The following is a 24,700-nucleotide window of genomic DNA, read 5'->3' as shown; positions in this document are numbered from 1 at the left end:
AGCAGTCTGGACCAGCACTCAGCAGTCTGGACCTGCACCCAGCAGTCTGGACCAGCACTCAGCAGTCTGGACCTGCACCCAGCAGCCTGGACCTGCACTCAGCAGCCTGGACCAGCACTCAGCAGTCTGGACCTGCACCCAGCAGCCTGGACCAGCACTCAGCAGTCTGGAACTGCACCCAGCAGTCTGGACCTGCACCCAGCAGTCTGGACCTGCACTCAGCAGTCTGGACCTGCACCCAGCAGCCTGGACCTGCACTCAGCAGTCTGGACCTGCACCCAGCAGTCTGGACCTGCACCCAGCAGTCTGGACCTGCACCCAGCAGCCAGGACCTGCACCCAGCAGCCTGGACCAGCACTCAGCAGTCTGGACCTGCACCCAGCAGCCTGGACCTGCACCCAGCAGTCTGGACCTGCACCCAGCAGTCTGGACCTGCACCCAGCAGTCTGGACCAGCACCCAGCAGCTTGGACCAGCACTCAGCAGTCTGGACCTGCACCCAGCAGCCTGGACCTGCACCCAGCAGTCTGGACCTGCACCCAGCAGTCTGGACCAGCACCCAGCAGTCAGGACCTGCACCCAGCAGTCTGGACCTGCACCCAGCAGTCTGGACCAGCACCCAGCAGCCAGGACCTGCACCCAGCAGTCTGGACCGGCACTCAGCAGCCTGGACCAGCACTCAGCAGTCTGGACCTGCACCCAGCAGCCTGGACCAGCACTCAGCAGTCTGGACCTGCACCCAGCAGTCTGGACCAGCACTCAGCAGCCTGGACCAGCACTCAGCAGTCTGGACCTGCACTCAGCAGTCTGGACTTGGTTGGCTGTCATTACCAGATGTTGGGGAGATGCCACACACTGTCATGTAACCATACACCAGGGGTCAGCCTGTGTTCAGGAATATGTCAGTTGTTATGTATTCAATCTCTGAGGTGGAACTCTCTAACCCTGCTTGAATCAGATTAGTTACAAGTAGCATTGGAGAAAAAACCCTACATGAACCCACAGGACAAGAGGAACCAGACATTTGAGACAAATAAAATGAAGACTTTTCTTTTAACAGCAGAGTAGAACACAGTTCATGCAATATCGAGCATTAGAGAATAGATTATTGCTATAGTGGCAGACGTCTTGCATTGTCATGGAGACTTTGTTAATTGCAAAAACGCTTATAATCAGTTAACCTACAGTGGCTTATAGTGTAATATGCGTCATGGGCTTTATTTTGATTAAGGTTAATCATTTAACAAGTATTAAATTAGTTATACATTTCAAAGAAATTCACAATAATTCTTTATATGAATGTGGCAACTGCAGTGTTCTTCACCAAAACATGTTCTCTGGAAGCAGTAACCTAGCAACAAATATGAATATTTCAAGTGCACATATATTTGGTAAAAGTAGTGAATGCATTCATGTTATCCAAAGTATCATCCAGTGTCCATCAGACAGCATGATTGGCGAGCATGTGTAATTTGATGACAATCTTGTCAGCAATTGTCATTGGCTATCCTCTATGACTGACAGCATAGGGTTGTGATAGGAGCTGACGGAGCCCCATCACCGTCTTAATGCCTCATCAGCGTGTGAGGGTTTGTGAAGCTTTGAGAGGCATCTTCCACCCCTCGCGCTGTCAGTCTGAGGACTGCACTTCAAAGCACTATGTCTTTGAAGAAAGGGTCAAGACGAACAGACACATTCGACACGCCTTTAATGAGCAATCATCTTGATTCTTTTTTTACATCTCTGTCTATCTCTCTCTATTTTACTCTGGTGCAGTACATGAGTCATGGTCATCATGGTGGATGCATTACCACAGCCTTGTTATCCTAATTATGTTTTGAAATTCAATGACCCGTTGCTCTGCCTCTTGTAAAGGTGCAGAACAAGTCGACTCTGACTTAGCCCAGATTACGTCATCCTAGCATCACAACAACACTCATTTAGTAAAGTAATGATGCTGTGAGATATTTAGAAAATTCTCTTTATGCTCCATCCACAGAATCAGCTTCTTTTTTTAAACACACACATAAAAAACATTGACTTTGTAGTTGTCTGTCAGCCAGAGATATTGCATCCTGTTTGGAACTGATGCTTTGGTACTCTCCTTATTGAAAGACTTTCAAAGTGTGGTGCAACATCTACTGGTTGCAAAAAGTATTGCTTTGGAACGGATTATCCATTCTTAGTATTGTGAATAAAACAATAAAGAGCTTTATCACAAAACAAACTGTGAATCTGTACTGGAAAGTTATTTTTATTACATGCAGTCATAGCATTGACATATAAACCGACACTAGGGGCTTTCAAACCCTTAAACAGTCAAAAAAACTTTTACACAGCAACTTGAGAGATACAATTTATCTCAAAATGTGGAAACACAACTTGTCACAATAAAAGTCAGTTGCCACATTCACGAAAAGCTTGTTGGTGACATCTCAAGTATGACACCTCTCTTTTTAGACAGACCATTGCTGCAAAATACAGTACGTTCCAAATGCGGGAACACAGGTTTAATACTTTAAAAATAAACATGCTACTCCATGCAGGAGGATGGCTGAAATCCAGCCTGAGCAAAATAATACCTGAGTAAAACAACAACACTTAGAAGTACAAAGCAAGTAAGGAATACTGAAACACCCTCAAAATACATATGACAGGGAAGGAGATAACAGGGATACATCTCTTCCATTCAATTAGCAATATTCAAGACAATATATCAAGTCAATAAAGCCACAGACATGACCTCATACAGGGGCTGCATGATTATAGGCATTGCAATGAAAACATGATCAAATCACATATTTTTACGGATGTAAAATACAAGAAAGAAACATAATTTTCATGTATCCATTTACTGAATGTATTCTCAAACTTAGAGTTGAAATCGAACCCTTGTTAGGCACTTTTGGCTGATGAGTACAAAATGCAAGGAGTGGTCTCTCAGTGAACCATGTGATCAAACATGAACATGTCAACACCTCTACATTTTATATGACCCTGGAGATGACTGCAGCACTTAATATACAATACAGATAGATGAACACAACTGTCTTTAAATAGTTTTGACAGATTCTTTCTGACATCAATATGATGAAAACAAGTTTTTCTTTCTCAGATATCTACAGTTAATATCAACTTTTCAGGGCACTGCACTGTCTCTAACACAATTGATTTTCTCTGTCCTGAATTTCATCTTCTCTCGCTCTTCAGCCAATTATTTGGCACCGTCTCTGTAAATAACTTTGGCCTCGGAGAAGCTTATGATATGTTTACAAGTTATCACACACAACAGAATAAAGCCTAGTCACGCAATTCTCACAACTGCAACCGACAACATACTCCAAAAACTCCAAAAGGCAAACAACGTAACAGTAGCCAGTAGTAGCATAGTATAGTTGATAATAAGTGTCCTTTACAGCTTCTCTTCCCGTCAGACACTGTTGGGGTTGTAGCAGAGCATGTTGAGCTGCAAGTTCTCGTCCCAGTGTCTAAGTATTATAAAGAGCTGGTTGGCGGCAGCCTTGACGGAGGCTAAGTCCCGGCCCTCTGGGATGCTCTGGGCACTGAGCCACATGCTGGCCTTGGCTGCAGTCAGCTCCCATTCTATGAAGTAACTAGCCGAGCTGTGCTCCAGCCAGGCCAGGGCCACAGCTGTAGCCCACACCATGCTCTCCTGGTCCAGCAGCCTCCTCTGTGTGCCACCAGGGGGCACTGCTGGGGACGTCTCCTGGTTCTCGGATTCAGAACCCAGCCCGCTGTCTGTGAGGGAGTGAGGTGAAAGGAGGGGTTCAGCGGAGGTGGCGGGGCTGGCCAGAAAGAGGGACCCCCCTCCCTCCTGGGACTACTAGCCAGGTGGAGGGGAGAGGGACTGGGGGTGCTGACCCGTAGGTCCCCCAGCTGCTGGTGTTGCTGGGGGAGGCTGGCTGCCTCTGGCTCAGATGAAGAGGTGGACCTGCGAGTGTTCTCCACACCGTCTGGATGACAGCTACCAGAGTGGGACATGTGGCCCAGGCTCACTCTGTGGCTGGTGAAGGGGGACGTCCACTTGAGCTTGTCCATGGGCACGTTAATGGTCTCACACAAGACGCTGTCAAGGGCAAATGCCCCACATGCAAGCTGCAAGGACACCTAGATGACAGACAGAGAGAGAGAGTTGGAGAGATAGAGAGAGAGAGAGAGAGAGAGAGAGAGAGAGAGAGAGAGAGAGAGAGAGAGAGAGAGAGAGAGAGAGAGAGAGAGCATTTCTATCTGCCTTTATTACTTGTGTAAGACTGCAGGAGCTCTTCAGAAGCGGTACCCACCAGAGGAACGTAGTCTTTGTTCTCGTTGTCACTCTCTCCCACTGAGTCATTGGTCTTGCTGTGTGTTCGACACATGAAGCCCTTGGCAGCCCGGGTAAGCAGTCGTGTCCTGCTGAGAGTCAATCTGACAGTCGGGGATGGGAGTTAAACATAGTCTCACACAAAGATTGACCTTATGGAATGAAATAATTGCTATTTTCTACGGTCAAAGAAAAGTAGAAGCTATTTAATCTCAGTCAGACCACAGCCTTGTCTCAATCCTTGGGTGGAGCAACCACCAGCTATTCAAGTGATTTCTTGTTCATCTTCACTGACACATTGAGAAACACAATAAGAAACCATATTATCAGCTTTTTCCTCAATGGCAACTGTAACATAGGAATGGGAGACCTCAAGTGGATGGGTCCACATTCATGTGGTCTTCCTTTTCCACAAGAGTAGAAAAGATTTATTTTACTCCAGCTGGAATGAAGAAGGCCAGACAAAAGCAGGTCAAGAAGATCAAGCTGAGGACCTAGAGGTGAAGGGAAGAAATGGAAACTAATGGAAGCAATCTAGTTGTGCTGTTAACCTGCAGCTACTTTCAGTACGGAACATCTTATGTATCAGATGGAATGAAAAACAGAAAAGTACAGTCACTGACCTCATCTTAACACATTGAGAGAGGATATAGGAGAGGCAGCTAAAGTTGTCATTAAAACAGTGACTGTTTTTATGAGTGGTGGGGATTATAGTGGCAACAATAACACAACAGCTGTGAAGTATTACTGTCCAGGGTCATCTGCTTGTTTGCCAACAGTCTGCCCAGAGAGGTGTAGCATTACAGCTGTCACATTAGGCACCCTTGTGACCCAACTCCATCAACCCACCTGGCAGAAAAGAGACTCTCCACGGATTTCTGTGATTGGTCGGAGGTCACCGATGGGCTCTTTTGAGTGGCTGAGAGAGGTGGAGACAGGTGTGGTGCGTTAGCTTTCCATTGAGCTTGCCTCAGCATGACACTAGCACACAGATAAAAGACTACCACTGAGTCCTAGTGACTGCAAAGGACAAACATAATCTAACAGCTGTCCCTGTCTCTACAAGTTTTCAGTGTGTGTGTGTGTGTGTGGGCCTGCATGCGTGGGTTTGATCAGACAATATCACTTCAGACCACACATAATATTGATCTTCCCACAGATAACAGAGTACAACTTTCAATATGTCTTGGCTCATGTAATTGCGGTTTCTAGCAAGAAGACACCCAACCTTAGGAGAATGACAGACAAAACAACACAGGGTTATTATGAGACGCTGCCTGAAACTGACCTTCGGTGAAGCTGGACCTCTCCCAGCCAGAAGATGAGGGGGTGCTGCATGGAGAGACACCATCCTCAGCATCTGAAAACACAGTACCACCAGAGCACGGTCAATATGAAGTTGTTCTGGAGGAAGTCACAGGACGTGGTGCTGTGTCGGAGGGCGGGGGGCTGAGGCCTCACTGTTGGGTAGCAACGCTTCGTCTGTCTCCTCTGACATGGCGCCAGACTGCGAGCGGCCCAGCCCAATGGAGTAACCCCGGTTCTTCCTGCTCCCTGATCGGGAGTTGGAGTAAGAGCCTCTCTTGAGACTCTCTCCTGAAACAGCCAGGAGGGTTAGGAGGGCACTTATATCAAGCAGTGGTGCTCACCTATTCAAACTTTTTCAATTCCTTTCAATTCAAATCATGTAAATTCATTTAAATTCAAATCAATACAATTGAATTCAATTTATGTTGATTCATTTATCCCAAAGGAAGATTCAAGATGACATTGTCAATGAGTATGGCTCACCAGGGTTTACATATTCGATAGATGTCTGCAAGTACTCATTGGTGTCCAGATCAATTGGAATGAAAGCAGTATATTTGCTCAGTATATTGCAGGCCTTGCTGGTGTGAATAGCATACAGCTGGTACCTCCTGATTGATCCTGTGTAATAAGAACAAGATCACACACACTTCATAAAGTCAAGGAGCACAACGCTACAATTCCATGAACAAAGGGGAAGAGACGTTCAGAGAACACGTCGGTTTGAAAGGGGTCACACAAAGCAGTGCTCACAGCTCACCGTGTTCAATCTCACACTCTCTGTCTGCCATGCGCTCAAAGTCCTGGATGATGGAGCATCCGGCCAGGTGGTGGAAGGTTTCATTCCACAGCTCCTCGTGAACCTTCTCCTCTCGCTCCCGGCCTTTCAGGTAGGGCTCAATGTCAAACACCACTTCCCACTTCACTGGTTTCCCACCCAGCAGACCAGACACAATGGCCTTGCAGTCGCCATTCCCCTGACTGGTGAAGTGGAGGTCAGGGGCACTGGAGTCCTGGGGGGTTTCCACCTCACACATCTGGTGGGAGTAGCCCTCTGGTATCACAGCCAGAGGCAAGAGTTAGACTGTGCTTGGGTGTCATTCAGCTGAGTGAGTACCGGTAATTAAGGTGTTAAAATGTGTTTAACGACGTGTCATGCTTTGAATACGTGTTCTGATTTCTGATTAACAAGTGCACTTTACAAAAGTGTCTGGGCTTTAAAAAGTATAATTTCCTTTCAATAGCTATTTGTCCTAGCAGTGACTGAGTCATGAGGTCTACCGATTGGGGAAGAACTCCTAGCCTTGTTTCCGCACACACCTGCATCTCCTGTGCTGCCGATAGAGGGGCTGTCAGTGGAGGACCTGGAGCTGTCCTCCCCGGCCCCACGGTGGCTCCGGCCTGCTGCCTGCTGACTGCTCATGCTGCTGGGCTGGCACACCTCTGGGTCTTCCTCCTGGGAGGGGCCTTCCTGCTGGGCGGACGGCCTGTGGCAGCTAGCAGAGCGCCCCCTGGAGCTTGTGGCACACAGGCTGGCCAGCTGTGGCTGCAAGGGATCGGACAACGATACGTAGAAGGAACGGGATGAATATAGCCAAATATGAAATGCTATTGTATGACAAAACATACAGTCATCTGCTTACTCCTGCCCACGGTGAATATAGTCACTAATTACAAGTGAGATTATTGAGACAAGTTGCTCGCTCAAGTGCAAACCGAAGCCATTAAGGTTATGCACAGTAATTATAGACCCAATTCCTTGTTACAGCTCACTCAAGCTGAAACACTATCCAGATATCATATCCACTGATATGAAAGAATCATTCACATGTCATAAATGTGCATTAAGACAGTGTTTCACATTGTATTGTATCTGCTTGTATTGTATTTAACTCCCATAAAAAGGCCATAGTGTTGAGTCCCTCCGTTAGTCAGATGGTTCGGCTTGTACAGTACAATCAGATCAGTGTCAAACAGAGAGTGTATCATCAGTCCTACAAGGGCAGGTGAGCCTTGCCTGATTACACTGCTGCTCTCTGCGTAACATTCAAACCTTTGTCATTCATGAAATGATTATGGCTCTCATTACTGCTGAGAGCACATCTCACTTTTGTATTCTTGATTACTCTCCGAGCCAGACGAGGGTCAGATGGCTTTTTCTCACCCTATTATTTCTCCTGTGCCATTGCAATCTGAGCACTGATATGGTCTTTTGATGGAATGACAACATTCTCCCACCTGAATAACCTAAAGAGTTTTGGGCTTATTGTGTATGTGGGCGTGCATAGCTGAAACCATAAATCTGGTATCAGCCCGAGTAACCCTTTTATCTACAGATTTTCCCATAAAACCTCCTATTTCATGCAGTCTTGAGGATTCGTCTGTGTTCTCAAATCGTTTCTTGGTTTTCATAAAAATGCTCCTTTAGGCTGCCATTTGGGGACTGGATATATTGAGTATTACTATAAGTCGTATTGAGTCCTGTGTAAGAATGTGTTAGAAAATCCAGACTATTTATTCTGTTCTAAAACTATTCACCTGATAGTCATTCTTCCATTGGGCGCCGTAGTCTGGGCTGGTCTGGCCAATCAGCTCTTGGATTTTAGCCCTCCTCAGAGGGTTCTTCCCCACCACAGAGCTGGGGTCACTGGGGGTGTAGACCTTCTTCCCAGGGTTGTAGTCCACAATCTGGTTGGTGCTGTATGCCCTTCTCCTAGGTGATGTTTTAATGTCTATCCCTACTGGTGTGCATAAATATAGTACACTCTATTCATTACTGCTTTCACATTAGTAACATGATCTTAGTTCATTGTAAACAGCTGACAATGTGTTTGCTGGGATGATAATGTCAACAAGGCTGTTCCTGCTTGTTCTCAGTTCTTACCAAGGGGGTCTGGTTCTGTGGTGACTGGGCTGCTTTCAGACACAGAGTCCTGGTAGGTGTCATACAGGGGTCCTGACTGTGGGTCTCTCTGTGGCCCCAAACCATCAGCCCCAGGCCTCCAGGGGTCCTCCTCTTGAGAGTGGTAGAACACAGAGCTGGCTGACTCATTGGAACGCATCATACTGTACCGCCTCCTCTTATCCTGTTGAGATTGCATTTGAAAAACCCTCTGAAAACACTTTAGGAGGCATTCAAATTTCACAAGACTGGACAGGCAGTAGGCAAATTCAAGCATGCCCAAATACATTTTCCTCAAAAAATATTTTAATAGCTTTTTTAGACAAAAATATCACTAACTCTCTTCCCCTGCCCTTTATGAAAAGGAAGCCTCAAGAGGCTGAAAGGCTGATAATATATTTCATTTGTGAGTCAGACTAGATATGACAGACAGACTATGAGGCGTGGAGATAGTCTCATCTAGTTCAGGTGTACTTACAGACTTGGGATTGGAGTGGTAGCGAGTGGTGTCACAGACCACGCTATAGCCAATCAGGCGATCCCCAGGAAACAAGAAGCTGCTGCTGACTGGGGAGAGCAACACCTCTTTAGTCTCTGGGAAAAGCCACTCGATGGTGATGTCACTGAGCACAGGAGACATGGTCCTCTTCAGGGACTTGATCATCTGGGAGAACAAAGACAGAAACGGTTGAGGCAAAGACTGTTTCAGGTGCAGACTGGAGATGTACAATAGTCAGGCAACTATACTGGAGGTGTACAATAGTCAGGCTTAATTGTAAATATACTGGAGGTGTACAATAGTGAGGCTTAATTGTAAATATACTGGAGGTGTACAATAGTGAGGCTTAATTGTAACAATACCTGGAGGTGTACAATAGTCAGGCTTGATTGTAACTATACTGGATATGTACAATAGTGAGGCTTGATTGTAACTATACTGGATGTGTACAATAGTGAGGCTTAATTGTAACTATACTGGATGTGTACAATAGTGAGGCTTGATTGTACCTAGATATCTCAAACTTGTACATAATTCATTGACTCTCACAACTGGATTTCCATCACAATGTTAAATCTATCAAATCGTTTGGACTGGCAGTCTAACCTAGGGCTTCTTTCTTCCTAAACGGGAAAGGGCTGCCCATTGTTAATCATGTTTGTCTTCTATTGACGGAGTGATGAAAAAGAAGGAAACAAACAGAGGGAGAATAGCTGAGAAGGTGGGAGCTTGAGGCTCTGAGCCAGTTCCTCTCCACTGCTGAGGGGAGGCATATGTGACAGGAAAACAGGGAGTTTTACCACTACACGCTCAGCCTCACCAAGCTGGCATCCAAGAAGATTAAGGGTAGTGCTGCCAAGATTTATAAAGTGGACATACTGCCTACTAGACTGTTTTTAATGAGTGTTTTACTTCCCAACATAAATTGATAATTTGTACAGGTAGCAAGCTCTCGGTAATTTGCATAATCTGCATAATGGTCTTCCAATGACATTCAGAACAACTGGTTGTCACAAAGGGGGATAAATATGTCAACGCAAATGAGTACCTTGGGCTGCAGTCTCTCTCCCTCTGCCAAGAATTCTGCCGTTCCTTTGGAAACGGTGGCAAGTCCTAGCACGAGTCTCCTGCAGGCACTCTGACCGATGCCGAATGTATAGCACCTGCCAAGGAATTCAACACATAACACAGCCTCAGTGTCTCAGGAAGAGGATAGACAGATCTATAGATATCTGAGACTAATAAGAGGAGCGAAAGAGAGACTTCTCATCTACAAGACATACTTCCTCCTTAGATGGTCTGTTGCGCACAGCACTGACACGGTATCACTTTCATCAGTAATGCAATTTGTTGTGCATAGCAGCAGAAAGCACAGAGGAAGCCCAACAGGAAATCATCTTTCAACCTTGAGAGCTCAGATAACTAAGACGTGCCTGGAGCTCAGGCCATAACCCTCAGAGCACATCAAGGGAGGTAGAATACTAATCCATCATGGCCATTATAAATCACCTCATTTGGTCTGTCAATTACACTTCTCACAAAAGAAATGGAAATCTCCACACCATATGATCCATCAATACGAGTCCCTCTGCATATTTGATAAGGGCAAACATAGGAGATTAAAAGGGAGAAGGCGACCTTTGGCATGGCCACGTTTGACGGGGAAACTGTGGAACAGAGAGATTTCTCAATTCTGTGTCTCCTGACAGGAAGTGTAACATGATCATTCAGGATAGATGGATGGATGGGTGGGTGGGTGGATGGGCTATAGGCTCATAGGCTATAACCTAATGCAGTTTTCATCTGTGACCATCCATCCATTTAAGACTGAAGACTAAGTCAGTTATTAGATCGACTGTGGAGAGGGAGCATGGTCCTAGATTACACATGCAGCGACTGAGATCAAATAATTTCCCTCATACTGTTTTGAGTCTTTGTGTTACTGGCATTTACTGTCAATTACTAGCTGATGTTACTATTGCTAAGGTGCAGAGTGGCTTTAATGTGTATGTTAAACTTGAGATAGTATTTAAACAAGCTAGACTACAGTCACTTTTGCATTGGTTACAAATGTACAATATACCTTACATGTTTTATTTAAAATACTAATAAATAAGGGGCCGGCCTGTTCTGTCTTTCTAATTTTGAAAGGATGAATGTATAATAACAAAGGTTGCACACGTAAGCCTTCTCAAATCCCATTGATTTCATGACATGTTTGAATGGCTTATGTCGTTGTTGTTTGCATAACAAACGCAAACACAAGCTTGAATAGAGTCCCATCAGACAGAATGTGCTCCAGTTCCATTGTGCTGGCATTGTTGTGCTTACACAGTTGCTGTTGCGCTAAATCCCACTGTGACTCACTGAGTACCTCAGACACAAATCATTTAGGGTCTATATTCCAGTCTCCAAGGGGCATAACATTTCAACAAATGATGTTGTAATGTTTGATCCAGCAGGACCCATATGAAACCATAAATTACCATGGCAACCGATGTTTACTTTACTTAATCTTAGCTCTGCCTACCCACCCACTTCAAATCCCATCACGCACACATAGATTAAATGTAGGCCGCTACTGTGCTTACCTTGCATATCGAGCATGGCTGCGCACCAATTCAATAACCTTGCCTGTGTTGCTGACAGCCCCATCTGTAAGCAGGAATAGCAGGCGAGGATGTCCCCTGTGCATTGGTTGTCTCAGGATCCAGTTCAATGGGGCCAGGATGTTTGTGCCACCCATGTCTGCTCTGATCTTCTTGATGTATTCACAAGCCGTGGCCAGGCTTTCCTGAGAGGTGAAGGCAGGAGAAGAATCAATGTTGAGGTCAATTGGATGCTCAAAATAAATGATCTAAATACAGACAACGTTTCATTTACATTTACATTTATGCATTTAGCAGACGCTTTTATCCAAAGCGACTTCCAAAAGAGAGCTTTACAAAAGTGCATAGACATTACATTTCAACAAACGTCATGCATTTAGAGTATTGTATGTCTGTCTGCCTCCTACCTCATCATAGATCTGGCTGGTAGCGAAGAGGCTTTTGAACGTGGAGCCAAAGCCAATAATGTTGAAGAGGCAGCCAGGCACAAGGCTCTTCAGAATCACTACCATGGCATCCTGGGAAAGGACACACCACTCTGTCATCTCCAGGTCAAAACGGGGGCGAGCTGGTGAACCACAGGCAGCTACCAGCAAACTTGTTTACCTGCAAGTCTTTATCATGACCTTTGAGAAAACACCTTTTGCCTTTTCAATATTAGCTGTTGTTTCGCTGCAGTCTGCAGTCGTCAGTCTCTTTCAACAGTCGCTAGGAAGATAATCTTGCAATAACATACTCAGTTTGAAATAACCCATGACTAAATGTGTATTTTTAATCCATCCCCAACACATTCTCGATATTACCTCCCTACCATTCTTTAGTTTCTATGTTTTAAATAGCTGAAATTCCTATGCACATGAAAAACAATCAATAAGATTTAATCAATAACGTTTTTTTTTATACAAAATATGTGTGAGGAGATAATACCAACCAAAGTAGTATTAATATTGTCAGCATCGATGTATAACACTGTTGGTGCGTGATATTTTCAGGGGGCATTTTAAAGACACTGGAGTTATTTCATTATGATCTGGTTGACCTGGACCTTTCAGGCCAGACAGAGGAGGCATGTCTTCTGCCTGAGTCTGTCTGAGTCACCGCTGAGCATCACAGACCAGCTTTACGGAACAGTCTGTTCAAATGGCAGCCACCTCAACAATCTAAAAGTATCCTACAGGTTCACATGTATGGCGGTCAAATAGGTGTTGTAAAATCGACAATTTATGCAAATTATATATACTGCTTTGCTCCCCTTTGAGTCTAGCATCCCATTTGAAACACTTTGTGTACTACTTGACAGACAATTCTTAATAATTATGTGTCCATTTTCAGAAAATGTGGCCTCCCTCAATGTACTGTCAAGTAAGGCTTTCAGCTACATGAAAGTGTTCTATCACAGTACCTTCACCCGGGTGATGTTTACCCCACTCATACTCCCACTGCGGTCAATCAGGAAGACGAACTCTCCATGCACCATGCTCAGGTCAGAGGTCATAGACTTGAGGTCAGGGCAGAAGTTTAGCATGACCACAGGGTTGTGGAGGATGTCCTTGTGGAGACGTTTGTGGATAATATCAACCTACACATGAGAAGACCATGACAACAGGACAGTGCGATGGGGAACACAAACCCCCCCCCACACACACACACACACCTTAGAATGAGAGACTGCTTTACAGTTCAGTTGTGTAACACAACACTGGACCAGATATTTGTCTAGCTAATACATCATGAAATACATGAAGAAAACATTAAGGAGCTGAGAAACGGCACTTCAATGGTGTTTGCTTAAGTACAGATTCTGAGCTGAATGGTGCAAGGTTTGCAGCATTCAGTGGTTTCCATAGAAACACCTTTTTATCATTTTAGGGGTAAGTGCTTTCGTTTTCCCTGTCTTTTCCTCCTGTTGAGGTCGACTGGTCACTTAAGAATCTAATTATTGCCTTCCATCAAACAATTCTGAACAACCTCCACTGAAAGTCTTAATTATTTTTCCAAGAACAACCATTTGAAAAGGTTTGTTGACATGCTGTAATAGGTCTCATAGTTTAAACCTAACTGAGCCAATACAAATTGGAACAACAAGAATTTTCTGACAATTTAATTGGTCGAGGAAACCCTGTTTGAATGTTATGTTGTTTTGACAGAATAGAGTAAATGATTATGTTTATCAAGTCTATAAAATGTTATTAAAGCAGTAAATTTACATTTAGTCATTTAGTAGACACTCTTATCCAGAGCGACTTACAGTAAGTACAGGGACATTCCCCTGAGGCAAGTACGGTGAAGTGCCTTGCTCAAGGACACAACATCATTTATCATGGCCTGGAATCAAACCAGCAACCTTCTGATTACTAGCCAATTCCCTAACCGCTCAGCCACCTGACTCCCTTCCCTCCCAGTAGAATTAAGTTTCGGTTTCAATAAAAAAAATCTCTGATTATAAGCTTTGCAACAGAATAGCTCCAATTCATACTTTGTGCCAAGAGTTGCCCTCTCTTTCCTCTCCAAAGAATGCAGCTGTTCCCCCCTTGCCACTGTTGTTACCCTGCTGTTGTTATATGAACAGAAACAAATTGGCCTCACCTTCTTTTCGTTGCTGGAGTCCTTCTTGGTGGCCCTGATGTAGTCATTCCGTCCCCTGAGGTGTTCGTCATACTCCTCCTGGGTCATGTCTCCATCCTCAATCAGCACATGAGGGAGATGAGGCTCTGGGGGACGCGCAGGCGGACAGACAGACAGACAGACAGGCAGACAGACAGACAGACAGACAGACAGACAGACAGACAGGCAGGCAGGCAGGCAGGCAGGCAGGCAGGCAGGCAGGCAGGCAGGCAGGCAGACAGACAGAAGACCAGAGACGTAAGGCTCATCCTCCATCATCTTGATTACATTGGCAGGAGCAGAACTTACTCCGGTAACGGATTCCCTGCTTAAAATCCTGCTAGCTTAAAGGGAAGCAGAGGTGTCAACTGAAAAGTCTAAATGTACTTTACTGACATAATTTACGGACATAGAGTTCGGTACTGGACAAGAGTTAGGCTATTTCCATTCGAACCACATGCACCGTTGACTTACCTCTATTTATGTCACATTTTGTCACAAAAACTTTCGTTTGAGTTGATTTTTAAACAAATACTAAGGAAAGCAAGGATCAAGTGGGCAAAGCATGCCTCCAGATATTCTGTCAGTCTGCTGGAGCTGAGTTGCCTTAATGAGATTTAAACCACAGCATCACACTGAGCTGAATTGAATTGCATTGCATCGCCCCCAGGTCTGTCAGTTGACAAAGCCATCTGATAGCCTACTGGATAACCAATCAGGAGCTGAATCCTGCCTTCGGGAGACAACTGGACCATGGAGGTGAAGACAAACATGAGAAATGGAGGGATGCTGAAGGGGGAGGCTGGGTAACCTCCCACACAGCAACACCTCTGGACAAGTCATACATTACTGAAGAGATTCACACACAGAGGGGGCGATGATTCATCTCTACACTGATCTTATTAGCTCTCTGCCCATTACAGGGTCGTAAATGAGCTCAAGCTCAAGATCCAGCAGGGAGCAGCAAAACGCTGGCTCATTCTGGATCTGCCATCCAGGATTCAGGGCAGGATACAAAGTAAATGGAATCAATACAATGCTGAGACTGTCAGGGTTGGGGTTGTAACACTAAGGGAGTACCCACCGCTAGGATAGATGAGGATCTCCACAGGGCAGTCGTAGGTGTACTTGTCTGCCAGGGTGATGACCACACTGGTGGCCGAGCGGGCCAGGGGGTCAGCGTCAGCCCGGATGGCATGAGATGAGCTCTCCACACCTGCACACAGACACCTCTAAAGCCTCTAAAGAAGCAGCGGCAAGTGTGAATTAACATTTCTAACAGTAGCTGTGTTTAGCAAATAGTATATATTGTGCGCGTGTTCCTATTTACACCCCAAAAATGGATAGACAGTAATAGAATGAATGTCACAGTTAAACAGTAATACTTAACACAATCCATTGTTGTTTCTAATGTTAGCTGCATAATGTTATCGTATGCTGTGATATTGTATTATGTCTCTGACCTGCAAGGAGATAAGGGGCCCTTATCTCCAGCTGGAAGTTAAACTCATAGTCTATTGAATTGATGGCTTCCTCCTCCAGAAGAGAAGACATGCACAGTTGTGTGGAGCCAGGAGTCTGGTCTAGGGAACCCAGGGGACACTTCTGTCTGTCCCGCCTGTGACCCAAATACAATTAATATGAGTCAATTATTACATTTGCATACATTTGTAATATATGAGCTTGTAATTCGATTGTCTCCCAAGTTCATTCGATTTTGCTCACTGATGAGAAATTCCAATATTGCTAAACTTTTGATTATGAGTCTGAAGGCAGGCAGACTCAAGTTTATTATGGATTTAATCAAAGATCAAAAGGATACAATGAGTTGGTTCTTTGAACCACCCTGGTCATGACACTCACGTTCTGGTGAAGTTTGGGGAGAGGCCCTGCTCCTCGTTGATGGTCCTCTGTACCCGGGGAGTACACACTGGCGGTGAGGTGACACGGATGCCCCCCTGGGGCAGGGTGGGCAGCTCAGAAGAGGTGCTCACCAGAATGTTGACCGTCTCCAGTGGGGGGATGATCCCCAGGTTCACCACCAGCACGGTCCTCTCCAGGTCCTCATCGAGTAAGATGTGTCCTGGAACATCACACCGGCTGAGCCTCAACACCTAGCACATGCATTTACGCTTCGTGTTTCTCCATAGCAACATCGTCTTTATGGACAAGGCTCTGTGAGCATGTGGATAATTAGACCCAAAGCAGGAATACAATTGCTAACAATGTGCAGCCCCCCCACCAACCTTTAGAAGTAACATGACACCAAGCCTTACCACTTGCACTCTGAAGGGCATCATTTGCTACACTGCAGCAATCAAAGTAACAGTCATCAATCTTGGCTTTGTCTTTGATTTGCACTGTTATGATTTGGCTGGATATCATTGCTTCAAAGCCCACAACTGTACTGCATTCTTCCAGAGGGTAAATGAAGAGTCCTGCGTGATAATAGACAACATTAGATGGGGATTATTGGACATCCCCCCCAAAAAATGTATGTAATTACCTGCCTATAGATCTATATTGTATCTATAAGGTTTAACAGACCAATACAAGCCAGATTTGATAACGATAAATTTCACTCACCTTCAATAGAATGGTCCTCGAAGTTGTTGTAGGTCAAGGAGGCAGTCATGGCCAGGGTGTATCCCCTGACACAGGAAGTGATGTCGGAGACACTGAGAGGAAGAGCATTCCGTCTCCCCTTGTTTATCAGGCCTGGCATGGTGTTGGTTTTACTCTTCTACTTTCATGGCACCGGATAATAGATGGGCAAAAAAACAAACTCTTCAGGAACGTAAACTTAGAAAACCAAGCAAACAAATACAACTTGATGGAAACGCCCAATATCTTTCTCCTTTACATTGTTATCTAGCCATGACATCAAAGACAAGGGGGTGTCTCATTATAACCTTTGAAGCAGTGCAATTCCAGCAGTCCAGCTGTCTGCTCAATGCATCTGAACATGGCATCCCGGATAATACAAATAACAATCCAACAGTTTTACCGTGCATAATAAAATAAGTAATTGTATGCCAAATGTGTGCCATATTTAGAGCATGACATGATAAAAAAAATTGGCCAACAGACAAAAATGGAATGGCAGTATTTTACTGCATCAAATATGTCCTTCGAAGCTTACCTGGACGTTGTGTGAGACAGGGCAAATGAAATCCCTCTTTATTTATTTTATTGTATAAACATATCATGCACCACAGCCTTTATTGTCCTGTATATGCACCAACCATCTCTCTCTCTATCTCTATCTCGCTCTCTCTCTAGCTCTCTCTCTCTCTCTCTCTCTCTCTCTCTCTCTCTCTCTCTCTCTCTCTCTCTCTCTCTCTCTCTCTGTCTCTCTCTGTCTCTCTCTCTCTCTCTCTCTCTCTCTCACTACAGGACAGCCTTTGCTCCAACAGCGTGTTCATTAGGAGAGTTGTGACAAAAGCTATTTCCATAGAGACAGACCTACTTGCTTGCTAAGCTAGCCATGTCTTTCCAAGGTACAGTACAACATATCTAGCATCAGTAAATGTAACAGAAACTAAATATCCTAAATGTCCCCTCCAACAATGAGCACAGCAAACAAATTAACTACAGTACATTATATAGATAGAATACATAGCTACTGACTCAGACACAATATTTCCTCTTCATGAAATCACAAAAAAAATCTCAATCATCAGTGAATCTTAAGATATCAGCTTTTCCTGGAAAAGATTAAACATGTTGCAAAAAAGATAGCACATGTACTTGACAATTGACAAATTACATGTTAACAATATATCCACATGTCAGATATTTCACATGTGGTATCTGTGTTATTATTTAAACTAAGGTTTGGCTAGATCAGAGAGGAAAAGGTCAAAAATATATGGCCACAGTTGTTGTCAGCTTTGCTGTCCGTGTCAATACTGCCACCAAGCGTCTTGTAGCACCACAATCCACTGTCATAACAGCCAGGGACAAAAATTCTTAATTGTCCCTCCAGGGTGATCTATATTTATGAGTTCCAAGCATCTTGTTTGAACATTTTTTTTAATCTATATATTTGCAAAACTATACATTTGCAAAACTCTTAACAAGGAATATAAAATGCTTGATTATTTGTCACTATTTGTAAACAGAATAAATATTACCACACCAAAACATAAGCCTTAATTTTTGTTAATTGTTTTTAAATATTCAAATCTATGTCTGATTTGGTCAAAAGTACAGCACTGTCAGCCTCCTCTTATAAAGAATGACTCTTTCCACTTTCTGACAGATCATAAATTGTGATAATGTGATAAAGTGGCAGACCCAGGGGTGCCCCTCTGCTTTTTGTTCTGCATGAGTCACACAGAGCTCCACAGGAAAGCTAAGACTGACACTAAACCATCCCCTCGCTATATTCCTGCAACAGCCACAGTGGGAAGCACTAGTCGTCAGAAAGTACAAGCTATACAGTGCATAAGAGCAGAGAAAAATCAACCACTTGTTGACACAGAATTGCTCATTTGCCCAGCTTGCCATAATGGGCTGTAACATGCAGTCTCTATTATTGCAACAATATTTTGAGTGGGAAAAAAAGTAAACATTAAACAACACAAAGATAGGGCATATGGACAACAGTAATCAGGACATACAAAGAAACAGAATGAAGGTAACACAACGTCTGACATCACCTGAAGCAACATCCACTTACCTTTCATTTGTGTGAACTGGGAAGAAGATGATGCTTTCTGTCTTGCAAAATCCCACTTCTTGTTTAAAAAGGGTTTTACCTTTCTCCCCGTCCCTGCTCTCTGCAGCTTGTCTATGACGTAGAGAAAAAGCCAGCTGCCACAGGTGGAAGAAACTCTTAATGAAATGGCTGTGGCTTAAAGAGGAGAAAAGCAAAAAGGGAAGGAGAGGCAACACTGGAGCTAATCGGTCAGAATAGCAATGTGTGGTCTAAAAAGTATCTCTCTCAGTCTGTCTCTTCCCTGTGTCTGGAGTTGGAGAAGCTTGCTGGCAGAAAGACAGTCCTGTGCAACAGATTATCAACCCCCTTCTCACTGCATTGATATGATCAGCACCACCCACTCTCTCCCTCCCTGCAATCAATGACGAGGGACACCATTCATGTGTCCTTTTTAATAGCTTGGGGAGAGACTGAATGAAATGAAACACCAGGCAAGGAGAGAAAAAAGGGTGGAGGGAGGAAGGTGGGTGGAGGAACATAAAGCATGTCTCCTATAACATCAAATCTTCCCCCTTCGCATCTCTATCTCTCTGCCCCTGTCTATCGCATAGTCTCTGGCTGAATGGATGATCCTTAAAGCTTTGATTCTAATGTGGGAGTTTAGCGGTCTGTGTATTTTGTCCACAATTACTCTGATCCATCTGTTTTCTTCGGAGGTTACCATGACAATCAATAACAGCTATAGTGAGCGTCCTTTCAGACATTTGGTTGACAAGCAGGGAAACCTGGTGTGGGAGGGGCAGTAGCTGAAATTCAGCATCCACCTCATAAAATTAACCTAGTGCCGATAAACCCTTGTCCCCCGCCTCATCTGTCTTGCACACAAACCCACACGGACTATTTACTATTTTCTTCCATCTCTCTCTCTCTCTCTCTCTCTCTCTCTCTCTCTCTCTCTCTCTTTCTCTCTCTCTCTTTCTCTGTGTGTCTCAGATTCATTGTTTGCTGTCCAGTCCATAATGATTTTAAAAGAACTGTGTGCTTGAGTGTTGAACTGGTGTGTTAAATTATTTAAAAATATATAATTTAACAATATGACCGATCATAACATTAAACAGATATTCAAAAACATGCTTGGATTGCCGCACTGGCTATTTTGCTTAATCGAGCAATGCAGCAATAAAAGTTTGGTTGGAAACTTACTACTGACTTCCGAGCTTTTATCAGCTATACTGGGATCAGCTGATGCGCATGAGCGCACGAGAGAGCGGCGCGCATCAATCCTGTTCAGGCATCTGGCAACTGTGGCGTTGAGTGGTCTATTTAGCTAACTAAAAGTTGGGTAACTTGCCGGTGTCTATTTAACAACGTTAGAATAACACATACACGATGGCTTCTGATTCTTGGGCGTTGGCAGTCGATGTTCAAGAAGCTACGTCTAAATCGGTAAGTTTTTTCGCTACGTTTGTTTGACCTGGTCAGTCCTCGGGGTCGATTGACGTGCATGGCATAGAGGGGCATCAAATTAGCTGGTTAGCGAACGTTAGCCATGCTGGCCTGAAGAGGCGGAGGCTGGTCAGAAAGTTAGCTTAGCTAGCTAGCTAGTAAACTTCTAAACGGTCACCTCATGTCATTCAACTGGACCGATGTGAATGATGTCATGCCGCTGGTCTACCTCAGCTCCTAACATGTCAATCTCCGTGGTTCATGCTCGTCTTTCAAATCATTAGTTGTCATTTCAATTCATGAATCTATTTTAATTGGCTAATTTGTTTAGTAGTTTCACACGCATTTAAGGGGTAGAACGATGATGAAGTATGATGGGTTGTATTTTTACGGGGCCTAGCCTAACCATATTTCATTTCCATCAGTTCCGATTTGCAGATCACATGCAAACAATGGACAGGAGTGATTCTGCATGTATCCATAGAAGAGAAATCAATGGTAACAGATTGTAACTACATTTCAAAAGGCCTACAGAATAAATTGCTTCCGTTATTATTAGTTTTTAATGGCATGCTTCATTTTACTCAAGGTAGTCCTCAGAAAATTGAAAATGGTATCAAGGAACCAAAAGAAGAGGAAATGGGTGATTCTAAGACTAGTCTAGAAAGTAAAAGACTACCTATGTAAACATGTCAGGTGAAGTAAGCTTGCCAGTTGGCTACTCACGGTTTTCATCTTTATTCAACAGAGGATGACAAGGCAACTCAGTCTCTGTTGAACAAGCTTATCCACAGCAGTCTTGTGAACACCACAAATCAAGTGGAGGTTCTGCAGAGGGATCCCAACTCTCCTCTCTACTCTGTCAAGACCTTTGAAGAGCTGAGACTGTAAGTTCTGACATAGTGAATGGCCTGCTTCTGTATGCTTGTCTTGTATGGTCAAGCAAACACAAATCTGCTGTGATGTTTGTTGTATTGTATGCACACGGTACAGGAAACCAGAACTACTCAGGGGAATCTATGCCATGGGCTTTAACAGACCCTCCAGGATTCAGGAGAATGCGTTGCCTATGATGTTGGCTGAGCCGTAAGTTCTCCCTTTACTCAGCTCTGTATTCAAACCTTCATCTTGAAATTTAGGCTTCTTCGAGACCTGGCTTGCCCAATTCCATAAAGTGGTCCCTTAGTATTGAACACCACAGTGTAAAAGTGCTGAATCACCTATATAGTTACGGCACCACACAGCCCCCCATGCTTCTAAATTCAGAGTGTATGTTCCTTGGTTCCAGACCTCAGAACCTGATCGCCCAGTCACAGTCTGGCACAGGTAAAACCGCTGCCTTTGCTCTGGCCATGCTCAGCCGTGTCGACACAGCTCAGACAGTGACTCAGGTGAGTAAACATCCCTGCCTGTTCTTAGACTTGTACCACGGTGTGGTGTGCACACTCAACCTGTAGAGAAGCAATCCACTCATGCTGCCAGCACTAGCTATTTGTCGTCTGTATGTTGTATTATTGTTTGGAGCACCTGTAATGTATTACATTAAAGGAGCCTGTACTTTCAATGAGTACTGAAGTACATTATTTGGTACAAATAGTTTCATTTCTGCTTCTGTAGTGCCTTTGCATCTCCCCGACGTTTGAGCTTGCTGTGCAGACTGGTAAAGTGATAGAGCAAATGGGGAAATACTATCCTGAAGTGAAATTGGCGTATGCCATTCGAGGCAACCGAGGTAATTATATTTTGATTATAGCACTGCTCCCTGCTTCAAACACTCTGCTTCAAAGTCAAGGTATGAGGTGTAATGGTCAAGGATGGTTATCTCAAATTATCAAGTGCTAGAAACGGAAGAACGCTGGTACTTATTTCAATATGTATATGCTCCATAATGCATAATTGGATCAATATGGTAGCACAACGTCCTTCTTATATGTTGTGGCTCCTACTTAGTGGAGCGGGGAACCAAGATCCAGGACCATATAGTCATCGGGACTCCTGGCACCGTCCTGGACTGGTGCTCCAAGCTCAGGTTCATCGACCCCAAGAAGATCAAGATCCTTGTCCTGGACGAGGCCGATGTCATGATAGCCACTCAAGGCCACCAGGACCAGAGCATCCGGATCCAAAAGTGTTATATTTTCTGTCTTCTTTCCTTTTGATGGCACATAAGTGTTGTTGGCAGACATCTGCAGACATTTCTACAATTTGTTTTTTCTCTTCCTTGCCATCATTCTCAATAACAGTCTGCTGAGTACTTAAATGTTGTCTGTTTCCCCAAATGTGGTCTCTCCCCCCCCCATTTTAATCCACACTCAGAATGCTCCCAACGGATTGTCAGATGCTGCTGTTCTCGGCCACGTTCGAGGAGTCTGTTTGGAAGTTCTCTGAGAGGGTTATTCCTGACCCCAACATCATCAAGCTGAAGCGAGAGGAGGAGACCCTGGACACCATCAAGCAGTACTACATGGTCTGCAAGAGGAATCAAGACAAGTTCACTGCCATCTGCAGCGTGTATGGAGCCATCACCATTGCCCAGGCCATGATCTTCTGCCATGTGAGTCCTCCAACACCTCCCAATGAATAAGCCTGCTTTCAATAACTTGACTACAACCTTGCTAGTTTTTGCCTGATGGTCATAGTTTGTTGACAAAATTCATGTTATATGTGGCTGTGTCAGATTGCGGCTTAAGCCTGATTTGGAATATCTACCTGACGTTTTTTCCTTGTCTCCAGACTCGCAAGACAGCTGCCTGGCTGGCTTCACAGCTGTGTAGAGAGGGCCACCAGGTGGCCCTGCTGAGTGGGGAGATGACTGTGGAACAGAGAGCCAATGTCATTCAGCGCTTCAGGGATGGCAAGGAGAAAGTCTTGGTGACCACCAATGTATGCGCCAGAGGTAATTATTATACTTACCGTAGGCATTGGGAAAATGGGAGTTAGTTGTTGCATTTGATAACATGGCAGTAGTTAAGTTGCAAGGCCTTTCCTTTGTGTTGTTAATGCAGGGATTGATGTTGAGCAAGTGTCCATCGTGATCAACTTTGACCTCCCTGTGGACAAAGACGGGAAAACCGACAACGAGACTTACCTTCATCGGATTGGTCGTACCGGGCGATTTGGCAAGAAGGGTCTTGCAGTCAACATGGTTGACAGTCAGTACAGCATGGAGATTCTCAGAGAGATTGAGAAGCACTTCAGTAAGCAGTAATAAATATATATATATATATATATATATATGCGCACAAATGTTTTAATGTAAAACATTTTTTTTTTCACAGATAAGAAAATACTTAAACTTAATCCAGATGACCCTGATGACCTTATAAAACTGGAGGAAATCCATAACTGAAGAAGCTCCAAAAACATCTCTGCTGAAGTTACCTCAAATTTGTGCTTTTGGACTTGAGTCACTTTAAGTAGTTGATAACTTAAATGTTATATCAGATTACTAAATATGTTAGTCAACCATGAGTCTGTTAAGCTTTCAGGGCAGTGGTTTCTACCAAATAGATAACATTCTTAGGATTTCAGTTGGAATGTTCTGTTTTCAATTAAGTGGTTGTACTGAACTGGACCGTAAGCCTTTGGAACATGCAATTGCCATTAAGTTGTTGGCAACAAATGAATCCAAGAGAGGACAGTTTAATATTTTGGGGAGTTTGCTTTGTGGATTTGCCTTAACACCCCTTTCTATATATGATGGGTATAGAGTTTGGAAGGCATTGGTTTTCCCCAGTACAAGGGTTATCTTCACTGGCAATTGTTCAATATCTTCAATATCACAAGAATGATCAGTCAAGTTATTTGACTGAAATCTCTGAAGTTGTTTGATTGAGGCCTTTAAAGGTCGCTCACAAAGGTATGTTAATAACCACCATTCTTGGTGACTGTTTTTGTTTGGTAACAATCAGACAGTTTCCATCCCATGAATACTGTGAAGATAGAGCTGTTTCTCCATGTTTTGTAATTTATTTTACAGTTAAGGAGTTTCAATTCACACAAAAGTGTTATCAACTTTGATTTATAAAGTCAAAGTGGAAATGTTATTGAAATTATAATTATTTTTATTTAACTAATATTTGACACTTTTACCAAGTAAAATGTTAAAATTGACCTTAATTGTTTTGGAAATAACTATTACAGAATATGGAAGTGTACCAAAATATCCAGAATTGTGTGATCGTGTGTACTTCAGTAAATATATATTTAAGATGGTGCTTGTAATTAACTACTTAAAGATGGCTATTGACAGTAGCCCTAAGTTCTAAGTTGTTTTACTTTAGGCGTTTTGCAGTTGTATGGTACGAGAAATTACTTGTTACATAGTAATAAACATTACTTACATTGAT

The 24,700-nt window shown here is 43.8% G+C and overlaps 2 protein-coding genes across 6 annotated transcripts; one reads left to right on the top strand and one right to left on the bottom strand.

The window, feature by feature from the left end:
* Positions 1-2,266: 2,266 nt before the first annotated feature.
* vwa5b1 (von Willebrand factor A domain containing 5B1) lies at positions 2,267-16,973 on the bottom strand. The gene is given in 22 exon segments (XM_084680479.1): positions 2,267-3,815; positions 3,818-4,127; positions 4,301-4,424; positions 5,170-5,239; positions 5,609-5,680; positions 5,782-5,916; positions 6,112-6,249; positions 6,389-6,682; positions 6,949-7,174; positions 8,167-8,366; positions 8,513-8,714; positions 9,009-9,194; positions 10,078-10,192; positions 11,621-11,823; positions 12,046-12,156; positions 13,041-13,217; positions 14,225-14,349; positions 15,327-15,458; positions 15,706-15,860; positions 16,106-16,325; positions 16,519-16,680; positions 16,829-16,973. Coding segments are annotated over 22 exon segments (3,882 nt in total). The 5' UTR covers positions 16,968-16,973; the 3' UTR covers positions 2,267-3,429.
* A 3,186-nt stretch (positions 16,974-20,159) lies between these two features.
* Positions 20,160-24,667, top strand: ddx19a (DEAD-box helicase 19a). Of its 5 annotated transcripts, none has more exons than XM_084680648.1 (12): positions 20,160-20,351; positions 20,777-20,849; positions 20,941-20,994; positions 21,100-21,238; positions 21,345-21,437; positions 21,640-21,742; positions 21,969-22,083; positions 22,302-22,479; positions 22,668-22,905; positions 23,085-23,247; positions 23,357-23,548; positions 23,630-24,667. In XM_084680648.1, the coding sequence occupies exons 1-12, from the start codon at positions 20,295-20,297 to the stop codon at positions 23,698-23,700; spliced, it is 1,476 nt and encodes a 491-aa protein (XP_084536774.1). In that variant the 5' UTR covers positions 20,160-20,294; the 3' UTR covers positions 23,701-24,667. The 5 variants fall into 5 exon arrangements, with proteins under 5 accessions (XP_084536774.1, XP_084536773.1, XP_084536775.1 ...); XM_084680647.1 differs by having other exon boundaries at positions 20,941-21,018; XM_084680649.1 differs by lacking the exon at positions 20,941-20,994.
* The last annotated feature ends 33 nt before the right edge of the window (positions 24,668-24,700 follow it).

Source organism: Hypomesus nipponensis, chromosome 18 (assembly GCF_054491055.1).
Source record: "Hypomesus nipponensis isolate SF chromosome 18, ASM5449105v1, whole genome shotgun sequence".
NCBI lineage: Eukaryota > Metazoa > Chordata > Actinopteri > Osmeriformes > Osmeridae > Hypomesus > Hypomesus nipponensis.
This window is presented reverse-complemented; position numbering and strand designations above follow the sequence as displayed.

Excerpts from the sequence above, each read along its gene's own strand:
- ddx19a (XM_084680647.1), top strand. The coding sequence starts at position 20,295 with ATGGCTTCTGATTCTTGGGCGTTGGCAGTCGATGTTCAAGAAGCTACG. Across the intron at positions 20,850-20,940 it reads CCATAGAAGAGAAATCAATG|GTAGTCCTCAGAAAATTGAA; the intron begins GTAACAGATTGT and ends ATTTTACTCAAG. Across the intron at positions 23,549-23,629 it reads AGAGATTGAGAAGCACTTCA|ATAAGAAAATACTTAAACTT; the intron begins GTAAGCAGTAAT and ends TTTTTTTCACAG.